The sequence below is a fragment of the Drosophila yakuba genome, chromosome X, assembly GCF_016746365.2.
Source record: "Drosophila yakuba strain Tai18E2 chromosome X, Prin_Dyak_Tai18E2_2.1, whole genome shotgun sequence".
Classification (NCBI taxonomy): Eukaryota; Metazoa; Arthropoda; class Insecta; order Diptera; family Drosophilidae; genus Drosophila; species Drosophila yakuba.
Window position 1 is genome coordinate 4,715,005 of NC_052526.2, and position 27,242 is coordinate 4,742,246.

The 27,242-nt window shown below is 44.3% G+C and overlaps 2 protein-coding genes and 2 long non-coding RNA genes across 12 annotated transcripts in view; 2 read left to right on the forward strand and 2 right to left on the reverse strand.

The window, feature by feature from the left end:
- Positions 1–19,782, forward strand: part of LOC6524286 (mediator of RNA polymerase II transcription subunit 15) — a 41,539-nt gene extending 21,757 nt beyond the window's left edge. For 2 of the 9 annotated variants that reach the window (XM_039374192.1, XM_039374190.1), the window contains 12 exons: positions 21–185; positions 249–627; positions 685–1,014; positions 4,328–5,304; positions 5,600–5,763; positions 6,906–7,470; positions 9,587–9,708; positions 9,785–9,859; positions 10,405–10,559; positions 13,971–14,062; positions 14,582–14,774; positions 14,921–19,782. In XM_039374192.1, the coding sequence (XP_039230126.1) occupies positions 78–185; positions 249–627; positions 685–1,014; positions 4,328–5,304; positions 5,600–5,763; positions 6,906–7,470; positions 9,587–9,708; positions 9,785–9,859; positions 10,405–10,559; positions 13,971–14,062; positions 14,582–14,774; positions 14,921–15,771 (4,011 nt within the window). In that variant the 5' untranslated portion in view covers positions 21–77 and the 3' untranslated portion in view covers positions 15,772–19,782. Of the gene's footprint in view, positions 1–20; positions 1,015–4,327; positions 5,305–5,599; positions 5,764–6,905; positions 7,471–9,586; positions 9,709–9,784; positions 9,860–10,404; positions 10,560–13,970; positions 14,063–14,581; positions 14,775–14,920 lie in introns of those variants that run through there. The other 7 variants (XM_039374186.1, XM_002100112.3, XM_039374191.1 and 4 more) reach the window with 6 other exon arrangements.
- Positions 10,792–11,409, reverse strand: LOC120321525. Its single transcript, XR_005561168.2, has 2 exons — positions 11,328–11,409; positions 10,792–11,267 (listed from the first exon to the last, which is right to left on the reverse strand). It is a non-coding gene; the product is annotated as an uncharacterized LOC120321525 (long non-coding RNA).
- Positions 11,701–12,010, forward strand: LOC120321527. The gene is made up of 2 exons (XR_005561169.1): positions 11,701–11,792; positions 11,884–12,010. It is a non-coding gene; the product is annotated as an uncharacterized LOC120321527 (long non-coding RNA).
- Positions 19,783–20,676: 894 nt separating the features above from the next.
- LOC6524287 lies at positions 20,677–27,131 on the reverse strand. The gene is made up of 3 exons (XM_015190100.3): positions 26,847–27,131; positions 21,570–22,454; positions 20,677–21,433 (listed from the first exon to the last, which is right to left on the reverse strand). Exons 2-3 carry the CDS (start codon positions 22,438–22,440, stop codon positions 20,883–20,885), a joined length of 1,422 nt encoding a protein of 473 aa, XP_015045586.1. The 5' UTR covers positions 22,441–22,454; positions 26,847–27,131; the 3' UTR covers positions 20,677–20,882.
- Between the last annotated feature and the right edge of the window lie 111 nt (positions 27,132–27,242).

The window sequence follows — 27,242 nt, forward strand, 5'->3', positions numbered from 1 at the left end:
TTTTCTCTGCCCCTTTCCAGGTGATTCCGCGGCAGACCAGCCCCGTCCAGCCCCAGCGGCAGCGGTACGGCGGCAGCATGCGGAGTCACAGCGGCGGCGACCGCTCCGATCGAAGGGGTCGCGCCGAGCGGCAGTACCAGCAGCAGATCCAGAATCAACAGCAGCAGCAGCAAAACGCTCAACAGGTGAGTGGTTGGTTACCATTGGTTATGGTTTCTGTTTCAATACACATTGGCATACACCTGCAGCAGCGCGTCTTTCAGCCGCGAAGTCGCAGCGGCAGCGGCAGCAGCGTTGACCTTTATGCGACTCGAAATGTAAGCTTCACGACCCCCACCAACCGGGTCAATTCGCTGCGGCGAAATCGCTCGCGAGGATCGCTGACCACCCTGAGCAGCAATGGCCTAAATGCCCTGGGCCTGGGACCCGTGACCCTAGCCCCGAATGTCAGCTCGAGCAGCAGCGGTAGCGTCCTGGACTTGACTTTGCCGGGTGGCAACGGGCCTGGTGATGGAGGAAGCGGCCCGAATCTGTATCCCTCGCCCGCGAAGTCGAACCTGAAACCTGCTCTGAAGGCAAGCAACTCGTCTGTGGACCGTGGATCCGCTCTCTTCCTAGGAGCCGGCGGTAAATTGCTTTGCAGTCGCATTAAGTACTGTTGTCTGCACCATGATAATTCCGCAGATGAGATCCAACAACGTCAGCAGCCGCTCAAGAATCAGCAACTCGGTCCTGGACAGAAGCACGTGACTATGGCCTGTTGCGAGTGCGTTTGTGGCAGTGGCAAGGTTCCCCGTTCCGTTCCCGACGGCGAGGACAATTGTGGGGCGAACTACCTGATGGGCTATTCTGGCGGATACATGCTACCACAAACGCCGAAGGGAAAGTCCATCGACAAGGCGAGCACCTTCACTTCCGCCGAGCTGGCAGCCTCGAAGAACAAGGATCTGCAGGAGCGACAGGAGCGGCAGGAGAAACGTGGGTCTGTCATCCTTGAAAGGGCTTTCGATTTCGGTGAGTTTTTACAAGATGTGTATAAAACATCCATACTTTTTGTTTTCGGTGACCTATAAAATAGGTTGGTTGAAAAATGTTATAAGAAACTATTTATTAACCAAATTTATACATATAACATTGAGCTTTACTGGCTATATTTTAAAATAGAAATTCTCTTTGTTGCCATAATTTTTACTTGATTAAGTATCCGCACTGCTTATCGCTTGACAGTGTTGTAGAGCGCAATTAAAAGCGCACGCTATGCAGACCTTTTCACGGAAATGCAGGCGCTGCAGGGGCTGGCTCTTGATTAGGGAATTAGCCACCAGTTACTGGGCAGCAAAAGGGACGACGAAGGGACGAGGACGCCTTTTTAAGGAGTATGTCCTGCCACGAAGTGCGGAAGTCGGAAGTGCGTGCCATGGGCGGTGGCCCCAATTGCATGCTGCCTGTTTGCATGCTGCACGTCCATCGGCTGGCAGGTTAATTAAGACTGCTGGCCGGACCTGTTTTCCGGGCACAAAGTGACTCTTTACGGTGACAATGACATGGGGCACACTTCGTTCTCCGTGCTTCGTGGTCCATGCTCCGGTTCTCCAGTTCTCTGGTCTCCGGTCTTCAGGCTGCAGAGTCCGGATAACGAGGCCGCAAGTCACCTGCCAGATCGCAACTCCCTTTTGCCTCGTCACCGTTGTGGTGGCTGCCACATTGATGCAATTGCGGCTGTTTTGTGGCACCTGACAACAAGTTAAGTGACAAGTCCCACGGAGTTGAGTCCTTTGTGTTCGAAACACTTTGCACTACACTAGTTGCAACATTTTTCATTTTATTGCTGGTTAAATTGAGTCAATTTTACCTATTGGTTCATTTTCTATGTTAGCTTTTTTAGAGCGCAACTTTTTGCGTGCAAGCTAGTGTCTTAGAACTAAACCGTTTTCATTGATGATGTTAGCCCTATGGTGATGGTAGCTGAGAAAATATTAACCGAATCTTGCCCAAGTTGACTTAAAGAAAAGCTGTTTCACTTAATTGAATTTGGCTGTAAATCTGCTCAGAGCATTAGCTTTAGCCACTTGACTTTAAAAAGTGTTTTCATTTCATCCGAAAATGTCGTTAAGGGAACTCCGACCCGACAATGGCTGCTTGTGTACATTGCAATCTTCTCAAAAATTCAGCTAGAAAATGAAAATACACTTTAACTTGAATTTCGTACCCGTGCCAGCGAGCGACGTGCGAATCAAGGAACTACGGATATTGGGCAAATGAATAAAGCATGCTGAAGGATCAAGCTTTTACTTGCTGCTGCTGAATGCGCTTTAAGTTCGCTTTAAATTATAAAACGGATAAGTCAAGGCCGCACCGAAGAGGCACCAGGCAAAATAAGAGGCACGATCCGGAAGGGCTCCCTTTCTGAAAAACGAAAATTAAACATCAAGTTAAAAGTGGCAAATGAAGAGTATAAAGCAAAAAAGGACCGACATTTACCCGTTGCTTGTCCTGAAGCCTTTTTGCTCTTTTTTCCCCATTTTTAGGGTGGCGAAATGGGGGAAAGTGACACAAACGGGTTACATGGATAATCGGTTCCTTTTTTGCGTGGGTGGATGCCTGTTTGTCAGGTGAAGGGATTTTAGCTTTAAGATACTTTCTGCCTTTGTCCACTTAATTGCATTTGGTAAACTGTTGAATGGAGCCGCTCAATAAAAGGTCCGGCGATTCATTTCTATAATGGATGGGCCCCTCATGGTGATTAATTTGATTGAATGCGGCTGAAAAATGTTTGAACCGAAAAGAGCCAGAGCCTCAAACGTTATGATTAATCGGCGAGATCAACGAATTTGTTGGTTAAAATCATGCCCTCAAATGAACATAGACAACTGACAAATACTTCGAATAGCGTGCTCATTAATCGAATGATTGAAATGCTAGTGGTCACAATACAAAGATGCTTACAAAGATCCTTAAAATCCCATTTATTAGACTTCTAGCTTTTAGTCGCTAGCTACAGTTGTCAAAATTTAAACGATGGCAGCATCATAAAATTCTTAAGCTCTGTCGACGAAGAAATGTGCCACACGCTAATTAAGAGAAAGCACCCAGAAAGTTTCCTAGGCAAGCTCGGGGCCATGAAATTTAATCATAAATATGTTGAAAACAATTTTTTTGGCCACCCATTGGACAAGGATGAAATTTTCTGGGTATATTCCGCAGAGAAAATTAAAAAATAATGAGAATGTAGCTTGATGAGGATATTGTGCTCTTTGAAACGCATTTAATCGTTAAATCAAATGTTTTGAAGACCAAAATTGAGACATTTATATTAAGTATTAATTTGAACTGCTGACTATTTGGGTGTCATTTAGGCCTTGAATTAATTTCTGTAATTGCATTCTTTGCAATTTTAATTGTTACCTTTTCTTTTGCGTTTTTAGCAGAATATTCATAAAATATTCTGTAAAATGTCAAGGTCCACACCTTTGTACGTTGTAACGTTTGAGTGATAGGACTTGCTAAAAACCAATGAATATTAGACTGGGTATTTGTGGAGTCGAGTCTGTTGGACTGTCATATGTGGCCATATTTTAAGCGATGCTCCGGGTCTAACCGACAATTTTTATGGCGCCCACCGACGCACAAAGAGCCAAAGTTTATTAATTTTTTTCGCCCAGCAACAAAAGGAAACAGCAAAGAAAACTTAAGCTTGGCTATAAACATGTAAACAGAAAGCAAACACACACACACGCGTGCAAACAGAAAGTCGTTGGGAAATGTCTCGGAAAAAGTTTGCTTTTTGGGTTCTGTCAAAACATTTTCATATTTGGCTTCAACTTGGGAAACATAATTCCTGGGAAAGACAGACACACACACACACAACGCCAATGCGATATATAGACACCCAGGCCCAGACACAGGTGCCCCAGGTGTCCTCTTCCCACATTTTTGCCATATCAGGAATGAAAAGCGTAGAGGACGTCGGATGGGTCCACTGGAACTGGCCATATTAGTTTGAGCCACATCGTTGTGGTTTGTGTCTGTCAACTGGCCGATGGAAAGACAATTATGAAACTAACAGACGACTTGTTCACTCAACTGCTGAGATTGTGTCATTTCCCAGCAATTTCCCAAGCTATTTTGGTGTCGATTTGGCATGAATCTATATTTGGCTTTTCAATCTTGTTAGATCAATTAAACTACAGCTTGGAACTCAGCTGAATTTTAAGGCATACCGAAATGTTAGCAGTAACTAGCAGTAACTACGCAGCATTACTTAGATTATGAAATGGCTTAGCTTTTATTGTAATGAAATTTCCAACGTTATATTTACTTTATCCTGATTGCTGCCCGTGGTTCCGGTCCGGGTGCTCAGATGCCAGCTGCGACGAGAGCGACAGCATTGGCAGCAGCACCCACAATCCCGTGCCCTCGCCGGCTCCCCACCAGCTGGCCTACAATGTCCTCAAGCCGATCCTCAAGCAGCCGCAACAACAGCAGCAAAAGGCAATGATGCAGCCGCAACATCAACAGATAAATGCCCAGCAACATCAAGGAGTTACGCAGCAGCAATATCAACCGGTTCCGAATCAGCAGCTGGTGGGCAACCAGCAGCATCAAGTGGTGACCCATCACCCACAACTGGCCCATCAACAGGTGGCCCACCAGCAAAATCCAGGGGGCGCCCACCAGCAGCACCAAGTGGTTGGCCATCAGGCACTCACCCACGCACAGGTGAACCACCAGCAGCCCGTGTTGCAGGTGCAGCTTCCGACCCCCGGGGTGCACGTGGTGCACCGCCTGCTACCCACACCGCCCACCCACAGCGGAAAGGGGGCGTACCACACGCGTGAGGCGGCCTTGCAAAGGGTGCAACAGCAGAGCGGCTTCTACAACCAGGGGCCGAGCACCTCGGCATCTGCCTACGGCTATAATCAGGCCATGGAGCACCAGCTGATGCAGCAGCAGCTGCACTACGATCCGCACCAGGATCTGCAGTTTGAGCAGCATCAGCAGCTGCAACATCAGCAGATGCATTTGCAGCCTCAGCAACAGCTCCAGCTTCAGCAGCAGCATCCGCAACAGTTGCAGCATCCACAACAGCTGCAGCATCAGCACCAGCATCTGCAGCAGCATCAGCATCAGCATCAGCATCAGCAGCAGCAGCAGCATCAACATCAGCAGCAGTACGCAGATGACACCGAGCTGGATTACGATACGGAGTGGGAGTTGGATGAGGAACCTGCTCCGCAGGCTGTCCCGCCACTCACCACCTTCAACGACTTTGTTAACGCGGCGCAGAATCCAACTGGCAGTCGAGTAAGTATCGGCGAACTATTATTGTTGTTGAACATTTTCGTTCGATTTTATTATTATTTATTGCCACAAAGTTTGTTTGCGTAAATGTCTCATTTTCATATCAATCGCGATTGGATGGCGGTGTCATATTCACGCTTTGTGCCCAACAGACACAACTTAAAACTAATTAGTTAAATAATTAAATGTGTGTGCTGCAATAAATATCTACAATCCTATAACACAAAGTTATTTTTCAGCGTCACCTCTAACCCCTTTGAACTTGTCTCTTTATTTTTGACCATACCACCATTCATAGCAGAGTCTACGCGCCCAAAAATCGCCGATTTTAAACAGGCGTCGCGCCTCATCCATAGCTGGAAATCTTTTGCACTCGGATTACACGTACACCCGGAACAGCATCGGTGGAGCTCCGATCGACTCCACCGACTTTCAGCGCATTTCGCACAGCAGCAGTGCCAGGTGGGAGTTGTATGCATTTTTTTTAGTTTAATTATGTTTAGGATCGCAGTTCATTACTTCAACTACGAATCGAATTGGTTAATTCAAATCAGTATTTGAATAACGTTGTTAAAAGAGCAATTTGTGATGACTTGCGCCAAAGTTTTTCTTCTTCAAAAAAATAAATACAACATTACGCTTCAACTTCAAGGAAGATTAAGCTGATGATAAAGTAGCAGCAGCTGGGGGCAGAAGTCCTTTCAGAAGGCGTCCGTCCAGTCATAAACAAGTAAAAATTATAATTAAAAAGTTGGCAACAATGCTGGCGGGTGGGTAGAGGAGAAGGGTCACCCTAATTAGGTGACCCCGACCGCCTAGCCCTCAAATGTGACCTCTCGTCGCCTCCTTGTGGGGCAAGAACTCGCCATTGTCTTTGGCTTCCTAGCGCCAGCGACCTTGTCCCAATGGGTTTTTTTAAAACGAAAGCAGAATTGCAGGTTTAATGCCAAAATGCCATTTCAAATGTTTCACGCTTTATTCCATTCACAATTCACTAGCTAATGGCTTGTGAGAGCTTCAGACACAATTGCATTTAGCTTAGGAAAATAAAAATAAATGCACTTTTGCAACATTTCATTCCGGAAAAGCGGAATTTTATAATGAGTTCACAGTTTGCCACATCTATTGCTTCCCGCCTGGGAAGCCAGAAGTTTCAAAGAAAATCTTAAAGCAAGTCCTCTTTCTCTTTTTCGAGCAATTTAAGAGGTATTTGCAGTCATGTCGCTGAATGAAACATCTGCTTTAGGGAAAAGAACACAACGTCTACTGCTGTTTGATCCAAGTGCCACCCTGAATATCCTTTTGAATTTAATAAGAGTTTAATTTTTCTCGCTGAATATTCGCTGTCCGCCTTAATTGGGCAATTTTCAATCAGTTTTCATCAAGCTCGCCAAGTAGCCTAATTATGAGCTGAAACGCAATTAACCTTAAGCCGAGCCATGACTATTGAATCACACAATGGGTGTGGTGTAGATACCATGAAGGTAGTTATCGTTTTCGAGCTTAAAGGTATGTTAAAGGGTAAAGTTCTAAGGTAACCCCCAATAGAATAAGAGCAATTAAATGTAATGTACGAAATCTTCATTACTTCTTGCTGTTTTCAGGGATCGCATGTCTCTGGCCGGAGTTCTGACTTTTCAGCAGGCCATGTCCGGAGCAGTGTCACCACAGTATGGAACAGTGGGATCGCTGAATCCCCAAGCAGCCGGTGCCGGTGAAAACATGCCGGGCATTGTGGGATCCGATGCCGTAGGTAGCAGTTTGCCTGGCGGATCTTCACACAATCTAAATTTGACGGTGGGCTTGGGGTTTCTCGGTGGTTCCAGCACCACTTTGGCTGCTGTCGCCGAGGTGACTAGTGGACCAGATGGCAATGGCGACTCCACCGACTCCCCGTCTCCGGTCTCCATGATTCCCAGCAAGCAGCAGCAGCAAAAGCAGCAGCAGCTGTTGCAGTTGCAGCTGCAGCAGGAGCAACAGCAACAGCACCAGCCCACCCACTTGCCAATGAAGCGGGAACGAGGCGTAGGTGAGTCCTCCGGAGCCAGCACATCCGGCACCGCCATCGCCGAACTAGCCTCCTCCGTCGTCCTGGCCTCCCAGTCCGGAAAACCCATGACTGAGCGGCAACGCCTAAGGACATCCAGCATGCCGGCGGAAAGTAGAAGGGTGAGTAATATAATTGTTTCACTTTGCAGACAATATTATTATACTTCTGACAAATGGCTTCTAAACAATAAGTATTTAAACTCAATCGGGGGCTGCGATATAAAACATTTGAGTCACGATTATCCCAAACTTCCATAAAACTGGGCAGTCATGGAAACTATTTATTTTTTTGCCAAAATTCGGCAACTGCATAGTCATACGTCGCGGGAATTCAGTCCAATTCAGTCAGTTAAGGCAGCAGGCTCATGGGGATTATCGCACCGACATGGGACGACAAGTAATTGAAACTTGGACCCGGACGCGAACCCGGACCGGGAAGCAAAAGCCGTTTAAGAACAGCCATTAGCACTCCACTCAGCGCTGAAATATGCTTAATAGTCGAATGGTAGAGGGCAGTCGAAAGAAAAGCATAATGTGTGCTCCAGACGAAGGAACCACAGATTACACATGTATCTGGGGAGCCAACTTCTGTGGGTGTGGGACTCGGCCAAGTTTGCCACATTCAGCATGAGTAAGCATTTGATACATGGCTCTACTTTTGGCCCTCCGCTCCTGGGTCATTGGCTGCCCGAGTTGTTTTCGGGAGCAGTAGGAGTGGCAGCCTGGCAGCCTGGCAGCCTGACTGCCAAGCTTATCAGGCACCCACTTCCACCTACCATCCCCCAGTGGCCAGATCCACTCCCACTTGTGCCTTCCTGTATCGTTTCTGGCACACTTGAAAAATCGCCACAATCCGCTGGCAAGTTGAGTGCACTCCCACTATATATACTATACTATATATATAGACACTTTTTGCTTATCACAGGGCGAGCTACCATACTCATACGTCTTATTTGTATCATTAAAATATATTTTTGATTTTTTTTTTTAACTGGTTGTCATATGTTTGCGTTAGAGATTTTATAGGTTATTTTTCTTTTGCCAATTCGCAGTTTTATATAAATATACATACAATAGGTGTATAAAGGTCGACTCATCCATTTGTCCCCGGACTGTGTGTCATTATCTAGGATTTATGGCGGTGTCGGCCCAAGGGTTTCATAATCCCCGCGTTTCTTCGGCTGACTTGCAGTTGTCTAGTCGCTGCACCTGATGTAATTAGTTTGTGAAATTACTCGAGTGAAAATTGTGCAACGCGTGCTGCGCAAACTACGTGCCACCTGGAATGCCTGCACCTGCCACAGTCGCAAGGGACTAAAAACGGCAAGATAGTGGGACAGTCTGGGGCAATGACCCGATGTTTTCACCTTTTGCCGCACCGAACTTTATAGATAGATACACTATAGATGAGCCGTCTCGGAATTGATTTCGGTGCAATGGGTTCGGCTGGTTGCAATTAAAGTGAGCGAGGAAACCTTCAAAAGGTATCAATGGCAAGCACAGGTCGAGGCGGCGAAAAGGCTTGGATTTACCAGCTGGCCGGGGCTCAGCATTAAAGGCCTAATAGTGTCAAGTGTGCGCCGCACTCGACACCGAAAAGGGGCAAACTTGTCGACTGCAGTTCCACATCCATTCACACTTCACCGCCACTTCCGTCGCCTGCAAGCAAACAAAAAAAAAAATAATAAAAGCGGGCAGAGGCTGAAGCCCCCAAGGGAGCCGAAAATGTGCAGAAACTTTTGTGCCACCATTGCCGAAAAGGCCAACCGCAAATATGTGTGTGTGCTGTAAGCCCATCGGGGGCCCATCCACCGCCATGCAATTGGCAGGAACAGAAGCTGAAGCCGGTACTTTGTGCTCGCTATTCGTATTGTTTTGGGCCGCCCAAAACTGCTGGAGGTGTCCTTGGTTCGACGTATGTTTTCCATTTGTAAAGGCCGTATTCACACCTTAAATGATATCAGGCATCGGTGCAGGAACTTTTCCACTTTTCTACGGGCCAGCAGCTGTGGGCTTTGGGCCACAAATACGTTTCATTGCAAAATGTATTTGAAAAATTAATTTATTAAGTTGACAAAATTGTATACAGTTTTATCAGAATGGCAATAGGGCGTATGCGCTTTTTTTAAGCGTGTGACATTGCGTATACGCCTAAAGGACTGCGCACATGGCGTATGCCTTATATTGAAAATGTGATTCTTTTTTATAATATTGCTGTTTTATTTTTACTTTGCAGCCGCGTCTAGCGGAGATGCGACGCTCGGCCATTCATGCCGGTGATCCGGACATGACCTACTATCGCCTGCGGAGCTTCAGCATCACTTCCCACGGCATCTGCAACTTGGGCGATTCCCTGAGGCAAGTTCTGAAAGCCCTGATAGTTTTTCAGGCGCAGCCATTTATATTCCTTTTATTTTGTACTTTTCTGAAACAGAAGCCGCAGGTCACGTTCCATCAACTCCGTGACTTCCACCGGCACCTCAAACAGCGGCGTGGATCGACACAATAGGTGAGTTCAGTGATTCAACGCACGACGTTCAATGTTCAATGTTCAGTGTTCAATGTTCAATGTTCGCCATTCGGCGTTCGGCGAACAAAAGTGGCTGGCTGGCAATAAATTGTTTATGAAATGACAGTTCACATGGCGACAACAATGCGAAACGTGCGCCATTTTCGCGTCTATATAGACTGACTAATTTCATAAAATTTCCACACCAAACACTTTCCTCTGTCATTGACAACGGCATCTTGAAGTCAGGAGTATGGTGTATAGAGTGTGGGGGCCCAAGATGAGGATGAATCGTAACAATGCCAAAGCGTTTTCCATCTCATTGACAAGGAAAACGCCGTCTTTTCTGAACAGTGGCACAAATAGCTTGAGCTTTTAATTTTTTGTTTATTTTTTGGTATGAATTTCATTAGTTGCAGTTCTAATGGTACTTCGTTTTCGATGGTACAAAGAAGTATTTAAATAAGTTAATTTCCTTTTGAGTGTATATGTATAAGTATGAAGTTGCCCCACTGTGACTGATTCGCTTATTATTATATTTGTAGCAACGCATCGGGAGCATCAGGCGAAGTCATCGACGGGGATCCCAATGTTCCTGCCTACAAAATTGCCATGCTCGGCGCCTCCGGAGTGGGCAAAACCACCCTGACTTACCAGTTCACCACTTCCGATTACATATGCGCCTACGACCTTAGTCTCGGTAAGTCATTATTTACCCCACGTTTTTTTCAATTGTCACTTTCTTTTTTATTTATCAGGCAAATGTAGAACTATATTTGTATCAAATACCAAATATCAATTGTATGTTTAGTTTTTGTAGGTGTTTTTCAGCAACTACGAGTTATTTGAGATGAATTGGTTCGCCGAGCTAAAACTACGCATTTGAATGCGCAAATTGGATGGAATTATAAGTAAATCATGTTCTAAATGGCTTTTTAAGTTTTGGGTAAATTTCGGATTTTGTTTTTGTCCAGGCACACGTTGGGCAAAGTAATTGAAAATGAAGCCGTCCCTTTCAGAATCCTCCCCTGCAACTTCACTTCGCGGCTTGTAATCAAACACATTTGCATTTTAATTATGGCACAAAGTCATAAAATATGAAAACAGCCAGCGCTAATTTTATTAACTTTCGCGACCATATCACCGGATCCTGGAGTGTGGAAACGCTAGAGAATATGGCCAAGTTGGCTGCCAACCACTTTAATAGCGGCTTTGGAGCTTTTAAGTGGATTTTCAGAGTGAAGTGGAGAAGGATTTCCACAGCCATCGGCTTAGTGTTCCGCTTCTCGTCCAGAAAATTGCATTAGACGCAAATAGACTGCGATGCGCTGTTTTCCAGTCTGTCCACTCTCCAGTCAGCATTTGACATGGTTCGTTTTTGTTTCGTTGTAGAAGAACCTGGTAACTCCTATCAAACGTATTGCGGCAAATGCCATGATTTAAAGTGTATACTAGTTTCTAAACGTACCTTATTGAATTAATGTGAACTTCAAGTGCTATACGGGCATGGATAAGGTCTGCTTAAATCGGAAATCCGAAAACTTTTCCACCTGCCAAGGTCAAGCGAAAATTAACGCAATTAGTTTGGCCAAAAGATGCTAGTCTTGCATCTTGCCTCTTGCAGCATTCGCAGGCCGCTCCGAAGTTGAATTAATTGAATTGCGGCACTATCGAATTACCCTTTGAGCAGCGAACTTTAATGGACCACACTAGTGCTCTGGCACTGACTTAATTATGTACGGGATGCTACAGCCTGCTACAACTGCTTTAGTTCTGGCTCGAGTAATCCGATCATTGCGAAAGTTACCGAAACCCAATATTTCATTAGCGCCGGATAATTGCAGCTGCAAGTGGCGCAACACGTGTGTCTCCATGTAGCAACAGTTGCCAGCGAGCGGATAACCTTGATGTTTGATTTTTGGCCTCCAGGCAGGTAGGCGGTTGCCTGCGTTTTGGTTATTCCATTTTAATCAACTTAACTTTACTTTCATGCTCGTCTCTGTTCGCCACTCTGGCATTTGCAGCTGGACAAGGCCAAAGGCCAAAAAGTGGCATTGTTTATGCAGGAATTTGCCGTCCTGTGTGGTGGAGATAATAAAACTGGGAGCCTTAATTAGCCCACAAGGAAGGGCGACCTTTATGACAATTGTATGTGCCAGTGTTTTTGTGTGTGTGTGTTTTATGGGGTCTTCGCCCTTTTGCTTGCAAACAACTTTTGTTGGCAATTACCATAGATGAGTTGTCCTGCAACTGGTTACTAGCCGAGCTTCCAAGCTGCAGGATGTCCACTGCTTGCACTGCTTGCCATACTTGCCATGTTGACCCTGCTTGAGGGCTGCGTGTGTGGCTTCGTTACTCGAATGATTTCCTGCTGCACACGCAAATTTCTGTGTGCATTTGCGTGTGGGTGTCATCTTAGCCATATTTCGCTAATGGCTGCCAGCATTGCATGACCACAAAAATTTGTGGGCGGCGGATCTGCTTTCGCCACGCCCTCGAAAGCAGATGGTAAATTTATTACATGCCATGTCCGTTTGGAATAAATCTAAGTGGCTCCGATTTTGGAAAATAGCCCGGATTTCAGTTAAATGTTAAATGTATGCCAATGATGCAAAGAACAACGCTAAAACACTTTTTGAATACAAATGTACGCAAATGTTCCTGTTGTATTTAAACAAAAATAGACTACCATCTATATTTCACTTGGTTTTGCCCAAACCGGAACTAGAAAGCCCTAATAATCCTCAGCGATTTTAGACACATTTACTTCAGCCACCAGTGCATAATCATACACGCCCCGAAAATGTTTTGAACGGCTACCGCGAGTAATCCCCCCAAAATCGCATGGGGCTTTCCCTGCTTTTCCGCTTTTCCTTGGCTTGTTTGCACAGGCGTTTAGATAATTGCATTGCAATGACTCCGCGGTTGCTGTTCGCCGCCTGCCAATTGCATGACTAATCGACTAAGCCGTCGAAGGGCCCAGGTTCGCTGTGAAAAGGGCGAGGTGCCTTCTTCGACCACCGAATTTGGCAATAGAGCACGTTTGCTTTTTCTATTCAATTTGTGCGGCACCGCCCACGCTTCGTAAATTACTTGCAACATGCAAATTAAGCGACGAGGTGTCTGTGTGGGCTTTTTGTTTCTTGTCTTTTTAACTATTTCACCATTCCACCATTGGGATGCAAGGAGGATCTGCAAATGCGGGTCGACTGGAGTCTAAATATTTGCCACAGCTGAATGCAAACAGAGTCCAACGCAAACTGCAGTCATTTTCAGCTTCTGCGACTTCTTTCGAGCTCCTTTCGTCCTTTTTCTGCTACTCCAGCCAGCAAAGCTGTCCTTCCTCCTGCTCGCTAGTGTCAAACTGCTGACACAGCGTGCATTGGGCGGTGCTCGTGCACTGGCAAAAATCGTGCTTAATTAAGATTTAAAAACTTGGAATATATGTTCATATAGCGATAAGGATTATAAATTCCTCATTTCGCCCGTTTGCAAACATTATTTCAAAAAGGCAATGTCGTGTATCGTCTGAAATAAAATGTAAGATTAAGAATATAATTTTCTGGCAGTGCTGCTGTGACGTAGCACTTTCCGTGTCCACCAAGGGACAAGGAGGCTTTGCGATTCCGGAGTACCGAGGGTCGGGCCCCAGTTGCCATCACTCGGTGCCCTCCACTCCAAGTTCACTGTCTGCGTCCTTTTCCACGTTTCATGGCTGGGCTAAAAAAACAAGTCCAAGTAGACAGAGAAAGGGGAGCGTCAATTGCGACATTAACTTGCTGGGCAAATAAAATCACTTTGATTACGGTTTTATGGACGGCACGCCCCCCAAACGCCCACGAAGGCTGTCGCCACCCTTGGTGCAATTTGATCGATTTAAGACCTCTAGAACTGCATTTGGGTACTTGTTATTTTGATTTCCGTGATTGTTTTCCGGGCTCAGGGCTTCCTTTCATTTGTTTACCATGGTAAATGCACTCCTTGAAATACACGCTTGAACAATGCAACAACAATACACGTTGGCTGCTTTGTTATATAAAGGAATATAATTTGCAATTAGTTATTTGTATGCCCAAGTTGCATAACTCACCATTTTTTATATTTCTTTCAGATGATGACTACGGACAGAAGACTGTGTCGGTGCTAGTCGATAACATCGAAACGGATTTGGAAATAATTGATCATCCCGCATGCGAGATGTCGGTGAGTAATCATACGTTTAAGTCAAGTCCCGGTTAATCAGGTCTTGAGGGTGGTGGCGTTTTAGTCTTGTTCTCGTTTTTGTCCGATGACTTTGGTCTGCGAATACTGTCTCCAATTTTTGGCACCTTCTTTTCGCTTTCTGACCATTTTCAGCCAAATGAAATGTCATACTTTGTTGAGTTCGTAATTAAACTTCCAATCAAACTGTGTTTTTAAAAAAAATTAAATTTTTTCACATTTTTTGCAATTTTTGATGATGTTACCCCTTACAAAAAATGCGAAAATTGTGCCAAAAATTATTTTAACAGAGCCGGTCAAAAAGTGATTTGGTTGGTTAGTATTGGTAATTAGGAGTACAAAAATGTAATTCATTTTTGGCCAAGTTATACAAGTTATAGCTCGTCAGCCAGCATTAAATTCCATTAGAACGATTTTTGTAGCCTATTTTTCTGCGCCAGATGGCTCATATCAATCTTGCTTTCTATTTTTTTCCACCACAAAATTGGTTTTCGACTGCAGACGGAGGCCTTCTGCGCCACCTACAACATCGACCTCTTCGTGGTGGTCTACTCTGTGATAGATCGAAACACTTTTGCCGCAGCCGAGCGTGTCCTGCAGTATCTCAAGGAGAACGAGATGCTCTTGTCACGCGGAGCCATCCTTGTAGCCAACAAAACGGATTTGCAACGACATCGAGTTGTCACTCGTCAGAGTAAGCATTCTTTATATTTTTGTATGTTGATTGACCGCATCAAATCACAGCCATTTTATTTGTAAAACGAGTTTGCAAAAACATTTTCGTTTTAAATGAGGGCTAAGCACTAATCCAGTTGGTCACCCATCATCCTCCAATTACAGTGGGCCGCAAGGTGGCCAAGGAAATTGCATGCAAATTCATTGAGACATCATCTGGACTGGATCACAATGTGGACGAGCTACTAGTCGGCATTGTGGCGCAAGTGAAACTCAATCCGCAGCGCTTGCGATTGCTCACCGAATTTGAGCTGCAGCGCCTGAATTTGCAAAGCACTATCCAGAAGCACCGTGGCATGCACCTGCAGACCCGTCGGATGGTCCGACAAATGAGCGTTTGTCAGGATGACGAGGAGATTTTCGATGGCGGACTGCCGGAAAGGCTGCAGAACGGCGAGGCCAACAATGATCCGGACGGAGTGCCTAGCACATCGAAGGCCGGTCGATCGCGTATCGAGAATCCCAACCGCAAACCCTTGAACCTGGAAAGCATATTGAAGATGGGCGAAAGCGAGGTGGACGAGGACGAGGATGTGGTCAAGACGTCGCAGCTGAGCAAATTCAATATGCTGGCGGCCACCATACGTCATCGTCGTCCATTCCGCAAGCGTCGCTCGTTCGACGGCGGCGTTTCCACATCTGCAGCTGCGGAAGCAGCCGCCGAACTGCAGCGGCGCTATCAACTCCGAGCCATGGATGACCTGCAGCTGGAGGGACGACTGGGAGGAGCGACGGAGGAGCGGTTTGGGGAGAGAAGTGGACTGGCCGACAGCGATGAGGAGGAGGATGGTGAGGAGGGAGTGGTCGGAGGACACCGGAATGCCTGCAACCGCAAGGTGGTGAAGAAACTGACCGCCCGCACCAAGGTATTCCTCTCGTCGGTGCTGCGCTTCAAGAAGGCCATCAGCCTCAAGCGGCGCAACTCCTCTAGCTGCAGCGATCTCTTCGTGATCTAAACGGTTGGCAGCGGCGGCGGCGGCGGCATAGGAAGTAGGAAGTAGGGAGCATAGACTGAATGTACATAAACGGAGTATAGGAGGAGGCGAAGTAGGAGCATCGAAATGGAAACGAACCGGAACAATCCATACCAGGAGAACCAGAGACCAAGAACCCAAGAACGGTGGAGTCGAACACGGAAGTGCACGAGTGCAGGACGTCAACGTATGAGGAAGTTTCCAGTTGCATATTTAACAAAAATTACAGGGACATTTTCCGTTTTTTTGGCCAATGGACGATTGCAGCAATTAGAGCTATACACTTTGCACTTTTAGATGGCAACTGTAATTCGTCTGGCGAAGACAAGAAATATACAATTCTGGGCCAAACAATTTCTAGAAATTTATAATCACTTGAAATTGCATTTAAAAGTGTGGTCCAGTTTTCGGTGCCAGTGCGACTTGTGGACTGAAAATATTTTGTGGACTACCTTTGCAAACATCTGTAAGTGATATTAAGCATCTAGAAATTTTTGACAGTCCAATTGCATATGACAAAAACAAAACATACACCCCTTTACTCCGAACCCAACCGGTAGGTGGCGCTGCAAATGCGGACAATAATTTTCTTACAAAAAATATTGATCAGCAAATTTTACAAAATCGAAAAAATGGACTAAGCACGTTTTATGCAAAAGCAAATCAAGTCCTATTCGCTTAAAAAAATATTGAATGCAGCAAAAATTAAAGTATATAAACAAAAATCTGCATTGTTTGAGTGGCACATACTCGAAGGAAACAGGAAAAACCGCAAATCCAATATGCATACATATGTAGCGATACAGGGCAAAGAATTGCACTCTATTTTGTTATGTCGTTTTTGTGGTTCCTTATGTGGTAATGATTAATCGCGTGGTTTCTGACGAGTTTCAAGAAAATAAAAAATTGAATTTATAACCTAATCCTTATGTGAACTTAAAGTGATGGCAAAGGCGTTTAGTAGTAGTGCAAATATGGAAACGTTTTTTTAGCCAATGTCCTACATGTGAAGACAAGAAATCTGGCAAACAAATTAAAGCCAAAAAGAGCAGTACGAAATAGTCCAAGCACATTTGCGATCTTTACATCATTTTTTATAGTGGCACGCATATTAATGGAATTAAATTTCATAATGCCAACGGTCCACCTTAATTGCTCAACTATTAACACACACTTTAAACATTATTGTATACATTTAAATACCTTATTTTACACTTACCCTCCTTTGTGATAGTCTTATAGTTGCTTCTTACCAAACCTTTCACCAACAATATAGGTATTAATATATTTTTCCTTTATTAACTGCAATTTACAACAAAGCAATGTGAGAGCTTTTTGTAAGATGTGCACCCTTGGAGGTGCTGCTGTTCGTTTGGCTTTTGCTGAACTATGCGTATATATTGATACATACAAAATAATTGTCTAGCGCCGAGTATTTTTTGCGCGTCTATGATCAAAAATAAGCAAATAAGTATTTAACACTTCTAAATGTCGTGTGGTAAAAATACCGAAAATACACTGAAACCACCAGCACTACATAAATAACACACATAATACAACAGTTACCATCTGAACGAAGAAAAATATTCTATATAAAAAAAAGTTACAGCAAATGGCTTACTACACACAGAATATTCAATATTGATAACTTACGAATGCTAGCAAGCGACCGCATGACGCGAAACCGGAAAATTGGTAAAAAAAAAAAAAAAAACTATTAAAGTGAAATCTTCTATGACATTGTAGGAGGAGGCAAAGTAAATCCAATACCCTATAAGTTTTCCCGATTGCTTTTGTAATTTCGTCGGTCGTCGGAACTTGAGGCACTCAGGCAAATACCATAATGAGCTTAACAAAAGCCTGCAATACTGTATTGAAATGGAACTGGCAAAAAATAATGGATTTTGAAACTTCTTAGCGGCTGCTATCACAAACTAAGAAAATTTACAAATGAAATAGCGACCAAGCGACGAAGCAACTCGATTTTCACAACATTTTTTTATTAATTGTTTTTGAATATTTAAGTCAGACTTTTCAATTGCAGACTTTTCAGACTCTTTTTTGTTAATGTTAGTTCTCTATTACTTTATGTTCTAGATGAATACAACTTTGCGAGCTACGCTAAGTATATTCAGTGCATTTTGACAGCTGGTTAAATTATTTATTGGCCTTGTTATTTTTGTTGGTAACCGCCTTTAACTGACGTTGTAATACCTAGCAAAGTTTTTGGTAGGAAGGCGGTCTTAAAAAACCAAATACAAAAGAAAACAAAACAAAGAATAAGTCATACATATATTCCACCACAATCTTTTGGGCTGCACAAGCGGCAGCAACAACAAATATCTTAGGTACACAAAGTCAAGAACAAGAAAACTTAAACAAATTGAAAAAAAGAACACACTTAGCTCAGCCACACAAACTCCCCATGCTCACTCTCCTGTCAAACATTTGAACAATATGGAAAATGCCGGCAAGGAATGGAGAATTGTATTGCTCAACACGAGAAGACATTAGATGTATTCGGGGGAATGAGACGATGAGTTATGTGCCAGCTATCTAAGTACTTGGCCAGACTTGATCGAAGCTTTCAGGAAACGGGAGCGCTAGAATTGAAAAAAAAACGCAAAAAAAAAACAAAATACTGAACGGAACGGAACAACGAATCGTGAATGACCTAAGTTGGAGATTAAGTGCAAGTGAAGCGAAAGCGTATGATACCACATCAAATATCCTGAACCTCTTTCGACCAAAACTCCAAACCAAATGAGTCCGCTGAACTCAGCTGAAAGTCCAGTGGCCAAGAGGCTTAAGGAATATATTTAACTGGATGAGATTTAATGGGGCAACGAAATCGATTGTCGTCGAGAGGCAACAGAAACTGGACATAAGCTGGGTCAAGGGAATGAATCCAAGGACCTGGGGACACTTTAACGGACAGAATCACTTCGGAACTTCACCCACTACCTACTACTTCAAAATCGAGACTGATTTTACTGCTCCCTCAACAGCACACAAACAAAGTATACATACAAAGTAAAAATCCAAAATCGGAAGAATATCACAACCTGACAACATGAATTTCAACTTTCCTAACCCATTTCGCGTACACTATCAACACAATAATTTAAGATTACATTTACAAGTTACATGACCTGTCGGTTGAATAAGGTCGAATATACAAGAAACTACTTGAATACAAATATATATCTTATATAATTATATACCCCTCTTATATATATACATATATGTATACAAAATATATACCATGAAATATTTACACACAAGTTTTACTCCGTGCCATTTGAGTGCGATAAGTTAAGTTGAACCAAACTTTATACGAATTTCGGACAAGTTCAGCGGCATTTTTATGGGAATCCATTTGACTAATGGTTAACTTGTTCTTATATATCATTTAAGTGTGATACGCGAACGGAGGTTTAGTTATAGAAAGCCAACTGGAGCTCCCTACAATCTTGTCATTTATTTTGTGCCCATCCCACTTTCACTCCGTTCGAATTAAATCAAAATCAATGTTCCCAAATAGAATAATTTTTACCTTACAAAATTGTTTAAAAATCAAAAGACGCCGTAGTTGTTTTTATTATACACGAATATACACTATGAATACTTGAAATTTTTTGATGTACGTTAAACATTTATGATATGTGTGTGTTTGCAGAAACCTCTATTTGTAATTGATATCCATATATATGTGTATATATATATATATATAGAACGACAATTTGCTCCTTTCCTGTTTTAATTCCGAGTGATTTTGAAGTTTCCGAGCAAAGCAATTGGTTTAGGTGAGCAAAGGCAAAATGGTTCCACGTGGAAATACTTACAAGTATATTGAATACCACGATTTAGTACGTATGCATAAGCATTTGTATTTCGTATTTTTTTTTCGTGAAACCTTCATTCAATCAAATTGAATGGTCACTTTTAACCATAAATAAATATTTTACTCTATGTGTAATTAATAACAGCTTATATTTCTGCGTTAACCGCGGCGAGTCTTTCAATAGGGGAAATGGGGAAGCATGGCAATTAAGGCCAAAGGGATTACGGAGTCGATCCGTAGCCATCACGCCCAACACGCATCCGTCCACATAACTGCTGCGCATAGTTTCCAATTAAAAGTTACTCCATCCCGAAATTTGACAAATGGTCCGGCACTTAATCAACGCAGCACCACGACCTCCAAAAATGCTGTTTTCTGCGGCTTAGTCGGGATTCCCGAGCTGAAAGTTATGGCAAGGACCAAGAACGAAGGTGGGTCTCATAAATGACTAATCAAAATGCCAGCGGAGCCGGGACCCCGGAAAGAGTAGGAGAATAAAAACTTGGATAATGGCTGGCTGGAACAGTAATTATTTTGCTTCGATGGAGGCCAACTTATATAGGAAACGGAACTAAAAATTCCTCTAGTCATCCCTAACCCAGGAAAGAGGAGTACATTTCGTTGTAATTAACTCCCAGATAAGTTACAAGAATTTCCCATTTGTTCTCCTGGAGTTTTGTAAATCTAACGTGATTTACATAACTCGAGTTATAAATCACAAATGCAACTCCTGCGACTTGTGGCGAACTTAGGTTCTAGCCAGGACCAGCTTCTATTGTATATCCTGCCAACCCCTATGGACTGCGGCTAATTCCACAGTGCAGCTAGAATTTCGATGCGAGTTAGTTCTGATCAAAGTGGAGGACCTGGAATGCAAAACGTGCTACAGGAGCGAAAACAGCAGAGACTGCAAACCTCAATCAAATCAGAAATGTTGGCCGCAAAATCCCGAAAAATGCCAGCACTCCGATTTAGATGTAAATGAAGTCCAGGAACGTAGTGGGTCACTTCGCAGAAAAAAAAACAAAACAACTAGCTTTCTGTTGGGTAGTACAATTTTCATTTTTATTCGTTATAAATTTAAAATAAATTATCGGACCGAATAAAAAGGTAAAATAAATATGTGAAATTTCGGGGGCCCTTAAGCGCTACGACCTACGAACTATGAACTACATTTGTTTCGACCAGCTGCGGCGGTACAAGGTATTTACACTGTTGCCCAGCATGTTGGCAAACTCGCGCTGGCCGCTCAGTTGAAAAAATCCAGGATGCCGTTGAGGAGCTCGTAGGCGAATCCTGTCTCATCCTGCGCCTCTGCGACGGCCTTCTTCTTCTTGTTCTTTTTCGCCTTCTTGGACTTCTTGGACTTGGGCGTGGTGGAGTCATCATCGGCTGCGGCACTTGTTGCCGGAGTGACCGCTGCGACCACTTCTCCCTCAACAGGTGCTGCAGCTGCAGCAGCAGCAACCTCGCCAGCGGCAGGAGCTCCCGTATCATCCTTGCTCTGCACCTGGTCGCCGTTCGTGGTAGTCGCGGTCGCGGCTGCCTGGCCATCGGCAATGACATGCTCGCGGGTTTGGTCGGCAGGAGCAGCCGCTGGCTTCTTAACCGGCTTCTCATCCTCGTCATCGTCGAGCTCGTCCAGAAGTCCGGCCAAACTAAAGCCGCCGTAATCCGCGTCCTCGGGCGCCTCGGCCTCGTCATCATCAGCATAGTCCTCGGTGTCCTCGTCGTCATCGGTATCCGCATCCGTATCGCTGTCATAGTCGTCCTCCTCATCCTCATCATCATCGCCACCAGCTATTAAAAATAAAAGTATAAGAGCAAGGAGTTAAGTAAAATATTTTAGAATGCGCTAGAGAAGTTCGTCCAACCAGGCGAATACGCAATATATCAAGCCAATATTATGTATACGTATGTGAACAGGCTATCTTACCGGCAAATCCGAAGAGGTCATCATCGTCGTCATCATCGTCATCTGAGCTGGGCTTCACAGGCAACGGCTCCGCCTCGGCCACCCGGACTCCTTCCGGTCCAAACTTGAAGCAGGAGACGCGCAGGGAGGCCTCTACCTCGTCGTCGGCGCGCAGTTCAAAGGCCAGACAGGCCTTGAAGTCCTTGGACTCCTTGGAGCGGGACAGACCATAGACCTTGCCACAGAACTTGGAGTAGCCGCCGGGGAGGCCCACGCAAATGGGGCGAGCCCGCTTGCTGGAGATGCGGCGGGAGGCCAAAGTGATGTCTCCGTATTTGAGGGACACGCTCATCTCGTCGTTGCCCACATAGGCAATCTTGGCGCAGCCAGGTCCGCTGGGCAGCAGTGGCAATCCGAACTTTCGGCAGCAGTCGCAGTGGCTCTCCGAGCACTTGCAGAACTTGCTGATGGGATTCTCCGGCTTGGCGGTGGTGGGTGCAGTGGTGGGTTTGGCTGCCAGAGTGGTGGCCACCGCCGGAGCAGCTGCCTCCGCGACCTCAGAAACGGTGGTGGCTGGGCCGACAGCTTCTGCAGCGGAAGCCACAGCGTTCGGGGTCTCCACATCACCGCTGGCAATCTCATTGGCACTCTCGTCGATGGGCAAAGCAGGCGTTACGGCATCGACCACTTCATTCGCCACGTCCTCCACCTTGGGTGGCTCCGATTCCGGGGGCGCCACATTAGGATCGATCTCCTCGGGCGGCAGATCCAACTGCTTGAAGTTCTCCGATATCTTGTCCGTGCGCCGGAAGACGGTCTTGGCCTCCAAGTGAAGTATGGAGGCACTGGCCACCAGGAGCAGCATCAGTAGCATGTTCCTTGGGCTGGTCATCTTGTCTTGGGAATCTTTAAGCAAACACGAAAATCTAAGTTAGTACGGTGACCTAATGGAAACAACTGCAGTTTGTATGGTTATTACCACAAAACGTTTGCAACTAACAGACTTGTGCAGAAGGTTTGGAATTTATAAACGAATTAAATTAGAGCACTCTTGTTGACTTTGTAAGCCGCATTTTAGGGGCAATAAACATTTGATCCCAGAACTCACAAAATAAACTACTCGTACACTTTGTGAATGAATATAGTGAAAAATATAGTACAAATAAATAAAATAAAAAAAATCAAGCTCCATTGCGATTTACTTTGTTTTTCTGTGCGTAGGCAGAATCCGATTCCGAATCTGAATTCGAAATCGGAATTGAAATGGAAATCAAAGTGGAGCGGTTGAGGAAGGTGGGTACAAAACCAAGAGGTATTCCAAAAGTCAACAGCTCGGAAATCGCTTTCAAGTGGCCAGCGATTAAATTTCACCGCATTCCGCCTCGTTTTTGGCCGCCTCGTATTTTGCAAAAGAAATGAATTTAAATAAATATTGACATAATTTCTTTCACTTCTCTTTTCATCTCAGTTTCGGTCTCCTCTTCTTCTTTTTTCCCCACTTCCAAATGCAAAGTAAACAAATTAACAACGAAACCCAATGGCTTTGAAAACTAAAAGCCAAATTTAACAACGCATCGCGAAGAGACAAAAAACGAGAGTGAAATTTCTCTGCAGAGTTATTTAATTGACAAATTGGGTTATCTCATTAGAATAGCCTCCATATATACTACCTATACATATATACATATGTACCTATGTATGCAACGCACCATCTGTCCACTCTGAAATTCATTCATTTCCTAATAGCCAACAAGTTGGAGCTCGTTGCCAACTCAAACCGGGCTCTTTTCAGTTTTTTTTTTTTTTTTTTTTTTGTTTTTTTGAGTTTTTTTGGGTGGCAGGGGGAGTCACCGATGGCAAAGTGAAATTTCAGCTATTGACTCATTTACCTCAAGTGCTTGGCGGCGGGGGGGAATTTCAGAGCGCCCCAAGATGTCCAAATCAATTAGCGGCTCTTAACTGGAGCTCAACCGCCGGAGAAACCCGAAGGGCTCGGACCAGAGCCAAAACTATTTAAAGATAAATATGCAAAACGTTTCGGATGGGAGTGGGGTGTTGGGTGGGGCAAGACCATCCGAATGAGAATATTTGGCTTCCCTAGAAACTAAACAAAGTTTCGCATAAAAAAAAAAAGAAACAGTTCGTTAAACTGAATATTGAATTATAATTTCAATTAACGCGTTGAGTGTGGTGATGCTTGAAAAAAACTCGTTTGTTCCATGCTATTAAACACATTCGTTTTCTTGGGAGAGCTGCTCTTCATTGAGTCTATATGGATTTGACCGATTTGTACCCATATTTTGACTATTAACCTACTGTGTGGATTATTGTTTTCCTTTCCTATCTGTTTCTTATCTTTCACACTGTTCTCCGAGGACAATTTGTGTAATCTGGCTGGGCCACAGGGAATAATGGTAATTCATTTTTCCATAACCGGCGATGCTTGCCGCCCATTCTAATGGCGCCCATTTCCTTACATCATTTTCATTTTCATATACATTTCCATTTCCATCATTTGTCTGGTCTGGAAACGGTAAACAACGCACAGAAACTCAGAAATCTCGACCAGCTGAACCTGCTCCACAGCTCAAGAGCTCAACAGCTCCACATTGTTCCACTTTCATTTTTCTGGGCACCGCCTCCTGCCTCTCGGTTTCTGGGCCCTCTTCAACCGTACGTGGCTCGCAGCGTGATATGTGGCATCTGGCATCTGGACATTCCATTCCATTCCATTGATGACCTTCCGCTTGGGCGGAACAACAAACACCATTTGTGACCCAGTTGGTGGCTGTTTGGGCAAAGAAAGTGTGTGTGGCTAAATATGGCAGTGGCCAAAGTCCCATGCCGAGAATGAGTGTCCGTAATAATGCCCACTGGCACTGGCAGTAGCAGTAGCACAGTCGAAGTAACTTGGTCGTAATCGCAGGTCGACTTGGAACCGATTCAATGGGCAGGAAAACAGTGGACACTCCCGACTCCCACAAGCCAACACCTATAACTGGCATTCCATTCTATTCTTCCGAAATATATTGAAATTTATTTATAATATGCCTCAATTGCGAATAACACACCTAAGAATAAACCTAGTAAAGTTAAGCACAGCTGAAGAATGCCATAACCTTTAAGTACTTGATTATCGCTAAACTTGCCTTTTTACTACTACTGAGATTGGGTTTACTTCAGGCTGGACTCACTGTACCCATTCTGCCGACTTTTGGCACACATTGCTGCGTGTGTGAAATGCAATCTGCACTTTGGCGTTGCACTGGCTTCTTAATAATTTCACCGAAAAGCCGGTCAAAAATTCCAATACGTAATCGAAACGCTCGAAAGTTCAGTTTGGCATATTGCATTTCAAAACGAACAAATTAGAAAAAGCCCACGTGTGTGCCCTCCTCTCACTCCCACTTGTTGTTTGTTTTCGATCGGTTTCGAATTTTGTCAATAAATTATAACGGTTGTGAAAAGTTATTAGCATTAATTAATTATTAAGCGCATAGGAAAATAGAAAGTGAGACAGTGGCTAGCTGTGTCTGGTGTTTGTGTGTATGTTTTTTTTTTTGGAAATTATCATAATACAATCAGATTTTTTTTTTGGGTGGAGGGGTGCTTGCTGATCGAAATCGAACTGTTAATTATTCAGTGCGGCAGCGAAAGTGTAAAAGTGATGCAAAAATTTCAAAAGAAAAAAACAGTTTTTTTAAATGATATTTCTTTTTGCTATCTCCCATTTTTTGTTGGATATTTGATGCCACGGCATCTGTGCTTCTAAGCCACGTTCGGTGATTACGAAACCAGCGAGCTGCGATTATGCTAAACAGTTTGTCAGACTTTTACATCCTTCGGTGTGGTTTATATAACCCCATATATGTTTGTACATATGTACATATGTAGATATATATATGAATGTAGGCGCTAGAACCCGAAGAAATTTGCATAATTTCGTTCGGCCGTTGTTTTCGTTTTTTTCGACTGCTGTGAGATTTTCTGCCTGATTTGTGTTATTTCTTGGCTCCCTGTGTTCATGTGTGTGCTTACCACTTTCTTCTGCCTGTGTGTGGGTGAAATCGCTGGGCAGAGCAGCAGCAGTAACAACAATAACAACAACAACACAAAGCAAAGAGGAGGTAAAATCAAAGTTACCATAATAATGATGACCATGTCGAGAGACCTATGCCAAAATTAAGGTTAAGTTCTTTAATGCAGCCAGCGGTGAAATTTCTGTTCGCCATGGGCGTGGGTAGTCCAAGCAGAGTGGGGGCAGAAAAGAGTGGAGAAGGGTCAGAGGCAGGGGCAGGGGCCGGGGAAGCAGTCGGCGTGCGGTGGTCGGCATTTCCGGTCAAGGCTGACCCAATGGACCAGAAAATAAGCCCGCTTCGAGCTGAAAACCTTGGATTCCCACAGTCATTGATTGATGTTGGTACCGACTTCAAAAATAAGCTGGTAATTACTTTTATTTTATATTTCATCCTGACCGAATATTGTTCTAAGTTTGAGTTATGGAAATGTAAGTATTATCACCTGCTGTAATCATAAAACAAATGTGACTTTTCAATAACTTTTTAAAGTCTTTGTAATGAGTATAAATGAATGAAGGAATGAACTTAATGTGTACGCAGTATAGTGGCTCTAAAAGAAACGTGAACATGACGGTATTTTAGAAAAAAACATATCCCTACCTATCTTGGTTTTTTTTGTTAGGACTACTTCGCCTTTTGACTTTGCGAACAAAAACAGATAACCATCCATATCCTGTCGCCTTTATTAATTAGTCACTAAAGGCAACTGAGGCAAAGCTTGGTCTTTCGGACTGTGCCTGTGTTGCGATCGGACAAACAGTTCCACTTTCCAGCACCTGCGGCTTTGGACACGGGACGTCGGACGGCGAAGAATGTGGCTGATGATGATGGGTTGGTTGTAGAAAGTAAAACGAAGAACACGAACGCTCGACGCGTCTCTTTTGTTTTGCCAAATTCAAATAAGTTAATGACAAGACAAGAAGAACGCACAGCAAACAGCAAACAGAAGCAGACGCAGAAGCGGATGGCCAGCCACATATGTACGTACTACGTAGATGGAGATGTGGGGAGTCGGGTCTTTGAGGGGACATACTCGCAAAGTGGGGCCAAACTGGTTGACACAATTCCACAATTCAACAATTCCACGCCGACTGGCGGGTTTTACGTGCAATTGCCTCTTTGGCCGTCTTTGGCGTTGGTTTTTCCAACTCCAGCAGCGGTCATCATATTGGCCCACTTCAGTGCCGACCGCATTTCACCTCTTCGCGTATATCTTTACCTATGGGTAGATTATCCTGTTGTCCTGATATCCTAATATCCTGCTGTCCAGTGCGCTGTAACTCCAGCTGCTGGTCAGACACACTTCCGCCGTATTGCACTTGGAACACAAAAAAAAACTTTAGCACTCCGTGTGTGAAAAAAAAAATGTTGGTAAAATAGTTTTGAACTTGGCTTGGCGCGCGTGACGATTGGTTTTCCCGGTCTGCCAGGAAATCGGATGCTGCTGCTCTTTATAAGACTGAACTCAACGCTCGGGGACGCGGAACTCGACTGCGCGGACTTAGAGCCACCAGGCCGAGTTATGGGCGATTCCACGGGTCGGTACCCAGCTGATCGAACCAACAACATCAGCTTTCTTTTCGCATCGAACGTGTTCGGGGTTCGTCGGCTGGTC

What these genes read in the sequence shown, in the direction of transcription:
- LOC6524287 (XM_015190100.3), bottom strand. Translation starts at nt 22,440, where the DNA reads ATGACCAGCCCAAGGAACATGCTACTGATGCTGCTCCTGGTGGCCAGT. An exon ending in TGACCTCTTCGGATTTGCCG is followed by an intron (nt 21,434 to 21,569) that starts GTAAGATAGCCT and finishes TATTTTTAATAG; the next exon opens with CTGGTGGCGATGATGATGAG.